This window comes from Mixophyes fleayi, chromosome 12, assembly GCF_038048845.1.
Source record: "Mixophyes fleayi isolate aMixFle1 chromosome 12, aMixFle1.hap1, whole genome shotgun sequence".
NCBI lineage: Eukaryota > Metazoa > Chordata > Amphibia > Anura > Limnodynastidae > Mixophyes > Mixophyes fleayi.
Genome location: NC_134413.1, coordinates 9,614,343 through 9,624,117, shown reverse-complemented (window position 1 = coordinate 9,624,117; position 9,775 = coordinate 9,614,343). Strand labels below are relative to the sequence as shown.

Below are 9,775 nucleotides of genomic sequence, written 5' to 3'. Positions count from 1 at the left end.
AACACATACATTTTAATGTTCTTTGTGCAGAGAATATACCTGGGTATTTGCAATATTGTTGTAACCAAGGAGGCAATATATTGTGCAGGGAAACAAACATTTTTCGGCAGAAACAAGAAAAATTGGACACAGATTAAATTGTGAACACAGCAGATCACAATACCACCTTTCAATTTTGCAGCAACAGAGTAACAAGCTTTTTGGAGAGTAGGGAAAGCTGATAGGAAGCGATTGCAAGTGGTTTAGACAAACAGCGAGGATAGAGCCCAGACCGGGGACAGTTGGGACGTGGGCGGAATTCTGTTTTTCCTCCATCGAGATCTCCACACAGTTGAACGTTCCTCGTTTTACCTTATCCAGTAATCGTGAACAGATTTTGATGGAAGAAAGGGGGCTGGGAGGTAGAAAACTAAACAACTTTCATTGTAGTTTAACAGTCTATACCTTTTAGGACATAGAACTATAGCCGATGGCTTCTGTTGACCCTGTTCCTGCACTTAGGAATAGAGAGATCTGTGATGTAGCAAGGGAAAGAGAAGAGGATAATAATAACACCAGTGTGGGTGTAATATAATTATATTCAGTGCAAATAACATTTTATAAAAATATAGGGTCAGGTTTAAACATTTGTAAGCTATGCAAACACCACACGTGAAATGACTATTTGCAATAGATTTATGCTGACATCTGCACTTTAAAAAGCAGTATTGCTTTTTATTTACATTTGCACATTAGCACCGGTGTATCTGTGAGCTACAAAATGTTCCCAACAGACGTGTTTATATTGAACTACAGCAAACAGCTATTGCTTAGGAAGGGTGGTGCTTCTCTATCTCACATCACTCGTTTATTTCCAGCAGAACAGCAATGCTCTATGCAGGTTTATGGAATCATACACAGACCAGAGCCAGTGACAGCACAGCAAACACAAGACTCCTATACTTTGTATTTTTTACCTGCTTGTCATGTATTATATCCTATTAGATGGGATATTTAGTTTCAGCTATCTAATGCAGGGACAGGGGTCTGGTTGAAACACACTTTACTTTTTAATGCAGGTGTATAAGACAAAGCTAAACTGCTCTGTTCATTATTTCTCTAACTATGAAAATTTGAAAATGGGGTCTAGAGATTCGTTAATTCTGTGCAGAGTTTATCTACATTCTATCACACAGGAATTGGGGAGGCAGGAGAATAAAGCTATAAAGTTTCAGAGGTCTTCTCTGGAAGATTGGTGGATTATAGCAGATGATTAGTGATGTCACTATGTTCATACATACTTGACAACTCTCCTGGAATGTCTGGGAGACTCCCAAAATCCAGGTAAGTCTCCTGGACTCCCGGGAGAGCAGGCAAGTATCCCGCATACTGCAATTTAATCACCAAAATGACACGATTTGTGGTGATGGCGTCATTTTGGCCCCTCCCCCGCGACCAAAACGGCATTTTGTCGTGGTGGGGGGTGGGGCCAAAATGACACTTGGTTTTTGGATACAGTTGTCCTATATAAAACACAACTCTTATAAAAGGTTCAATTGTGCTGTTGCAACATATTTTCAATTATTGGTCAATTTACTGCATGATTTAAAACGTCACTTTGTAAACCATGATTAAGTCCTTTATGATTTATCGTTCAATCTGTATAGAACCTGCTATCAGCAACTGAATAACCAGGTCCGTTAGATAAGAAACCTCTCTGAGCATTAAGATAAATCGAAGTCTCTCTTATCCATGGACAGTGTATATAAAAATATATAAAATAAAAAAAGTTTGAAACCTTAGACAAGTTGGGTTCATCTTTATAGTGAGTGTGTGATGAGACCGTAATTTGTACACAGGACCATTTTGTACAAAATCTGAAGTCTAAAGTTTTATTACTTATTACCATAAAACAAAGTACAATGTATGTACAATATTAAAATAAAGCCGTACTAAAGCCACGCTAAAAAGACACTCTTCATAGTACTGTTGACATTCCTCATGTTCAGGTAAAATTCGGGAAGGTGGATACAATAAACTTTATCGAGAGAAACAATCACCAAAGCTACCAGGTCTCTTATCCCCAGGTTCTTACATTTACAGATTAGCTTGGTAGATTCTACAGAACACATTTTATTTTAGGAAGATTAACCCCCCCCCTCCTTCCCCCCCAAAAAAAATAGTTATCCAAGTATGGAATATGGTATTTATTTAGGACTATACCAATGGTATACAATAAGAAACAGGACAGCTAAAATGTGTTTTCCCCCCCTTATTTGGTGAATGTTTATCTTCAATAAAGAACACAAATAAAATCTAGACAATAATAGATGGTTTGTGGAAGTTGAGTATTACACGGTCAACCAAATATGGATATACAGGTGAAGATCGGAGAAAAAAAAAGAAGAAGAAAAAAGCAAAGTCTTTTCAGCAACGTGTTGCCAATATACACAAACAACCAAAAAATAAAAAATAAAGTTAAAACAGCAAAAGATGGAAGTTCAAACAATGGTATACCAAATATATTACAAGCACCCCGTGTCCCTAAAAAATAATAATAATAAAAATAAAAAAAAAGATGGCATTATTCTTTGTTTGAAATATTTGTAACGTATTACTTTTCAAGTGTAACAGGAAAAAAAATAATAATTTGCATACAGGGGAGCAAGAAGTTCGGAACATTTTTTTTTTCTGCTGAAACCGTTCCTCCCTAACAATTACCACTAAAAAAATAGAAACTAAACAAATTTACCCAAAAACACAAAAAAAAATAACTAAAACAAAAAAACCCTCAAATGCTACCCAGGCTTATCAGATACCCAAGGTATATTGTGCAAGTAGCAAAAAATGCCAAAATATTTTAGGTTTGGATTTTAATGTTTATCATACCCAGCACAAACAAGAACCTTGCAAGAATTAAAACCAGTCTAATTAGAATACACAGACTTGTATTAATGTGCATCTATATCCCATAAAAGGCTCGAACGCTCACCCTCGGGGGGGGGGGGGGGGGGGGGAATGAAAGCGAGTGCTATTTTTTTTAGTCTTGTCTCCCCAATTGAACGTGTATGTGACCTTGGATACAAAGCAGCATTTACAGCCAAACAGCAATTTGGACATATTTACAAATTCACTGGCGAGTTCTGGGTATATAGAGTGCGCTTCTAAAATACAACTTTAGAAAATAAGCGTGTACTCTGTATAGAACTGCTGCTGTCCAGTTAAGCCTCTCTTTTAATTATTATTTATTGTGGTATTGTATTCCACCTCTTGTCTAAAATTTGCAAAATGTCTCTTGCTACCAGAACACACACGTCTATAAGCAGTCGACAGCTTACACATTATGTATGCTTGCAATTCATGCACCCTACTGGCGGATAAAAACGATTAACTAAAATATGCCCCAATACAACCACTGCCGTTTCAGACAAGAGCATCAACAAAATGGCAAAAAAAATCGCTCGTGCCCAGGAACAAGACTAGCGGTGAAACAGTATTTTATTTAAAGAACACAAGTTTTTCGGTTGTTTTTTTTTTTTTTTTTATGTAGCTTGACTTGACGGCAATACAAACGGTCTGTTAGTGCACTTCGAAACGGTGCTGTAACACTTAAAAAGCGGGTGATGACGACTGACGAGAATATGGCTTTCAATACACGGAAAAAAGTACTTCATGAGCTTGTCCGAAAGCATAAACAAAATACATAACGTAGGAAAGTAAAAAAAAAAAACAACCCAAAAAAATAAATCTTTTATGGGATAGTTAGAAAAGTTACCCCATAAACTCTACACAGCACATGCAGTTAAAGCCTATTCTGTTCCCCCTAGTTGAATACCAGACACTACACTTAAAATGAAGAAGGATTAGTACATTACAAGTAGCTGGATCTCTGAAGCACCAATGTCCCCTTGCATGGCTGTCATGGTGGAGAGTTCTACGTCTCAGTATCTGGAACTGTACTTGTGTGTTTAACAAGCCGATGGTGTTGGCCAACGGAAGAGACGCAACCCAACGTTCTGCATACAGGATTAAAAGGGTATTTTTTTTTTTTGTTTACCATTGTTTGAACGTCTACTCTTAGGCTGTACACGGTATAAAGTTATTGCCTACGGAACAGGGTCGAAGAAAGCTTTGACTGCATTTAACAGATTGGTTATGGCACAAAAAAGTAATTGTTTTTTTTTTTTTCTCTAATGTGTAACTGCTTCCGAAAAAGGAAAAAAAAAATAAAAAATCCACAAAATAAGATTTAATTGTCATAGTCTAATGCCCATCATGTGTTATTAACTCGTCAGCTCTGCAATGAGATTCCAAGGCTTTCATGGTATAGATGTCCTGAGGCAATTCTGACTTGCGTCGTACGAGAGGTCGTTCCTTCTTTAGATCTTTATGAGCCTGAAAATAAAAAAACCGCAAAGTAAACTGGATGAGATACAGAAAGGAAATTTCATATCGTGCAGGAACATTCGTTTGCAACTAATTATGTTCTGGGCACAGGCTGGTAGCTCACAGTTCAAGACTAATTATCTACTGAGACAAGGCTAAGTCAGTAGATGATCCAGTCATAAGGTTTGGTTAACTTGGCAAATTATTTAAATCTTTAATTGAAATTCCTATGCCCAAGTGTGTTTGGTACAGATTTGTCATCAGTATTCTAGATCAAACAACCTCTGAGAGTAAGGAAGGTTCTCTCACTCTGCAACACCTCAGTAGGTGCTGGTATAGACAAACTCCTGGAAACAGAATGTCTCCACTCTTCAGACCGACCCTTGCACTACTCCTTGGCTTCCTGTATATATTCTTACACTGTAATCTCAGTGAGTTCTCCATGCTCTCATACATGCACTCAGAATTTGGCAGACCAACCTAACCCCATGCAGGATGATACAGGAACACCAGCCTTCCACTCGAGCCTTAGTGCCCCAAATGTCTCTGGACGGGTTTCTCTAGTTGCCGTTTCGGAGAAGCAGGTTTCACAAGTCACCAAATCGGTCCATTCAGCTACTCCGACAAACTAATTACAGATCTAGTGTGGCCTGGAGGATAATTAAAGCCAAGTGCTGGCAGGGTTAGGAGGAAAAGCTCCTTTATAACGTTTCATACCTGGATTGTGACAGGGACATCAACCTGCACTACCAGGAGAGATGGAATTTCAAGGGGGGTAAATGTATTAAGAAGGGATTCTAGCAAATCCCCAATATTTGGAAACTTTACCTGCATAATTTAAAATGGCAATGGGTTTAAAGGCAAGTTTTGCTATCGTTTGATATCGCTGTATGACCGATATCTGGTATGGTCACAGCACATAACACACAAGGGTCTGACTGTTCACACTACAGTCAGCAAACACAATGTAACCACCTTGGAGAAAACAGAAATATGAATATATTCTATTATTTAGGGTTACCTGAGACGCCTCTTCCCTCACTGTCTTTTTAAGCATCTGTACATCTTCAAGTAAGGGTCCATCGGTCTCCATTGCAACAGGACTGTTCAGAGCAGAGGTGTCAGTATACATAGGGAACTACAACGCAAAGCATTGAAACAGTCATCCGTAATAAGGAAATAATCCTATACCGACTTACTGATAAACAGCTGCTAAAAAATAATGACCAACAATAAAAACCGTGACCACTCCGCTAGGAAGAGCAGAGCACACTTAACGTCTACAGCAAAGCTAAGTAATCTAGTACTCTAGCTGTTGTGGCACTGGTAAGAGGCTGTCATGCTGGGACTTGCAGTTCCACTACAGCTGGAGCATCAACGATTAGCTAAAACCTGGTCAAGATACTGTGTTAGCAATGTCTGGTTATTGCCAAGGACTTTTCAGTAAACAGCACTAACATAATCGCTCAGAAACATAGTTACCATAATAGTATTGTAACACAAGAATAGACAAGTAATCTGGACAAACACTAGTGTCACTATTATTGCACAACTGCTAGAGATTAACGGACAGGACATGAAGACTCTCAGCTGTGTCCTTACAAGGCTTCATACAAGATTTTTAGTGGCTATATACCTCTCTGTGATTAGATTTTACCGATACATGATTAGGCTACCTATGGTTTTGCAAACACCGGTGAACTACACGTCTCCTTGCTGGGAATACATACTGGAACTTGTGGGAATTGTTTTTAACCAAGATAGCATACAAGTCCTGTCCATACTGTATCTGGCAACATCTAGATATACTGCAGCTAAACACTGGGAAAAACCATGCACAAAACCCAATGCAGTTCTCCGATCATGGGGCAGCACAGTGGCTCAGTGGTTAGCACTTCTGCCTCACAGCACTGGGGTCATGAGTTCAATTGCCGACCATGGCCTTATCTGTGTGGAGTTTGTATGTTCTCCCCGTGTTTGCGTGGGTTTCCTCCAGGTGCTCCGGTTTCCTCCCACACTCCAAAAACATACTGGTAGGTTAATTGGCTGCTATCAAAATTGACACGTGTGTGTGTGTGTGTGTGTGTGTGTGTGTGTGTGTGTGTTAGGGAATTTAGACTGTAAGCTCCAATGGGGCAGGGACTGATGTGAATGAGTTCTATGTACCGCGCTGCGGAATCAGTGGTGCTATATAAATAAATGGTGATGATGATGATGTTCCGCTGAACCTTAATTGAAAAGATGGGAACATTTGCACAACTGTACGGCTGTATGTGGGGACAAGGCTGAAAAATCATAAAGGATTTCTATTCAGAATCAAATTCAAATCTTTCTGTGGGTTTACAAACGGGTCAATGAAAAGAGCTAGTGCGCAGATCTTTCCGTTGCAAATAGAACGGTTTGGAGAAAACCCTGGATTGGAGCTGCGGGGGTGTTGTAAACATGGCTACTTGTCAGCGAGTCACAGGGTGACCGCTCACAGGAACACTTGACTACAAGCTGCTCCTCTCCCTTTTTCGAGCATCTGGCTTTAGTTAGCAGCTATTTCTGACAATGAGAGATAAGGGAGCTGCTGATAAAATTCTGCTCTTATTAAGGGAAGCATCAGCGTTTCAAAAGTGATAGACAGGACAAGTATTTTCCTGTAACCCTTGGCGTCCTAACTGCACATTAAGCCGAATATGTTCTGGTCATTCAGTTTGTGGACATAGAATACAGCATTTATCAGCTCATTATGTTACGCAGAAAATAGAGCGGGAGGGAACTTAAAATTCCTATCAACTGGCCTAAAACAAATGTACTCTAATCATTCATACGTGTCGCTCTGCTGTGACCTACAATAACTGTACAACAGGACCTTGTTTAGTATTATGGAAAGCTGAGTCTGAAATATCTTCTTACATGGCTGAACCAATACGCAGGCCAAACACCCACTAGAAGCTTGTGAGGTAGCTCGATAGGCTGCAGTCAACTTATGTAGTTTAAAGGGATGATTCCCTCAGAACAAAACAGCCAGAGGTGTTAGAGACGCCAATGGAACAAGATAAGCCAACACCGGGGTGTTAAAATGTACAAAACAGCAAGTATATATTTTAGCTATGAATCTAGTGTTCGGAGTAAAGGAATGCAAAACATGTCTTATCTGTTCTTAAGTAGACATGTACGGGGTAAGGGAGAGTCACCCAGCAGGAGATCTGTTCTACAGACTACGATGGTAGCGGAGATCAGAGTAGTTAGTATCGCAGAACGGACAAAGTATGTTAGATAAACACTGCCCTAAGCAGCAGTCACATTCCTTGCACATATCATCGTTAGTCCCTATGGAGAAGTTTAAGCTTTTGAAATAATGCACACGACAAATATCACCACCACTTATTTATATAGCGCCACTGATTCCGCAGCGCTGTACAGAGAACTCGCTCACATCAGTCCCTGCCCCATTGGAGCTTACAGTCTAAATTCCCTAACACACACACAGACAGAGACACAGACTAGGGTTAATTTTGATAGCAGCCAATTAACCTACCAGTATGTTTTTGGAGTGTGGGAGGAAACCGGAGCACCCGGAGGAAACCCACGCAAACACGGGGAGAACGTACAAACTCCGCACAGATAAGGCCATGGTCGGGAATTGAACTCATGACCCCAGCGCTGTGAGGCAGAAGTGATAACCACTGAGCCACCATGCTGCCCCATAAACGCCCCAAATATAAACGCACGTCAGCGCCCGTGTAGCTAAAGAATCTTAGGGCAACCTGTTTCCTGGCCTGATATATATTAGGGAATTTAGACTAAGCTCCAATGGGGCAGGGACTGATATAAGCGTGTTCTCTGCGGAATTAGTGACGCTATATAAATAGATGATGAGGATGATGATGAGATGTATGATTCACTTAAGCTTGAATAACTAGCTCCATCACTAACAGAACTCTGCCACATTTCTTCCAACAGCCCTTGGAAGGCAATGAGCACTCAGAGCATTTAACTTTATACACAGATGCTGGAGAAATGTATACACGTAAATGCTGTATTTCAGCCATAAGGCAGCAGGACAACTAAGAAAAATCTATCGTCCCATAAAAGCCAATTGAAGATTGAAAACATTGTGTACTAAAATGAGCCATACTGCATGGTCAGGCCACATGAATTAATCACGAGTCCTTATATTTACAGCAGTTTAATGGGATCATCCCCTTTACACAGGTCACCAGATTACACCAGTACATACCTGGGGGTTGATTTTGGCTAGATTTTCAATTTTACCCCAAGCTTCTTCTCTTTCCTTCAGCTTTAGCTTTTCCCTGGAAACAAGGCAAATGGAAAACTCGTTAAATTTCAAAATACAAATTATTAATGGTACCAAGTGAAACAGCTACTTCATATCAGAAAAACATTTAATCTGGAAATAAATGCATAACCCAACACTCACTGGATGCTGTCATTGCAGAGGAAGAAAGATTAAGTCCTACTTTCTTATGTTTAATAGAAAAGAAAAAAATAATAAATAAAACGGGATAAAGAAAAATTACTAAACATCTGCTCTGATGTGAAGACCAATCAGGAGCCAGGTTCTTCACCAAGTATACACATGACATTTGTTGCCACTGTCCTAAATAAAAGCCAACAGCTGATTGGCTGCTGTGGATTCCAGTACACCTGCACACTCTATAATCTATGCATACATTTGTCAGCAATGCTTTAGGGATATCTGTGACCTTTACAAAGTCTGCGAAGGGTTAGTCACAGAGCAGGCTGGTGGTGAAGCTACAAAGGGCATGCAGGGACTTAATCCAACAACAAATACATTGTCCTAAAACTAGCTTACCCCCAGTGTCAGTTATAGGATCTAAGTCTATATAGCGTAATAAGGTTGCCTCTCCACGAGTTTAAACAAACAGGTATGTAATAAGAATGGTGTATCCTTTCCCCATTCACTAAACCCCACAGTAGCCAAATGCTAAGGATGTAAGGGGGCTCTTGGGTAGGGTAAGACTTACTTTTGTTTCTCTGCTTTGAACTGTTGAGTGCAGTCATCAAATAGTTTTTGGTTCATCTCCATAAACAATTTTAGCGCATTATAGATCAAGCCGTGTATAGTCCTAATTTCAAGGTAAAGGGCAATTATGTTGCGTAAGGAAAATTAAGAAATCATTAACACTATTGCGTCTACAGGGATGACGAAGATATATCATGTCCATTACATGGAGGTTATAATGGAAAATAAGAAACAGTTTTCTTTCTGGGCAAAACGAAGATTGTGGTGTCTGAGGTTCGTATTGTTACTTGTTGCCTAGTAACGAGTGCAAGTATTTAAAGACAGAGCATTTTCTAACTGGTGCCGTCTATTGAAGTCTATCCATAAGTTCATTAAAACCAAACAGGACAAGCAATAACCAGCTAACCAAGAGGT

General features: G+C 39.7%; 1 protein-coding gene across 3 annotated transcripts in view; it reads right to left on the bottom strand.

The window, feature by feature from the left end:
- Positions 1 to 1,857: 1,857 nt before the first annotated feature.
- Positions 1,858 to 9,775, bottom strand: part of PPP2R5C (protein phosphatase 2 regulatory subunit B'gamma) — a 61,176-nt gene continuing 53,258 nt past the window's right edge. For 2 of the 3 annotated variants that reach the window (XM_075192175.1, XM_075192177.1), the window contains 4 exons: positions 9,363 to 9,464; positions 8,594 to 8,666; positions 5,387 to 5,503; positions 1,858 to 4,374 (listed from right to left, as the gene is read on the bottom strand). In XM_075192175.1, the coding sequence (XP_075048276.1) occupies positions 4,243 to 4,374; positions 5,387 to 5,503; positions 8,594 to 8,666; positions 9,363 to 9,464 (424 nt within the window). In that variant the 3' untranslated portion in view covers positions 1,858 to 4,242. The remainder of the gene's footprint in view (positions 4,375 to 5,386; positions 5,504 to 8,593; positions 8,667 to 9,362; positions 9,465 to 9,775) is intronic. The other variant, XM_075192176.1, reaches the window with a different exon arrangement.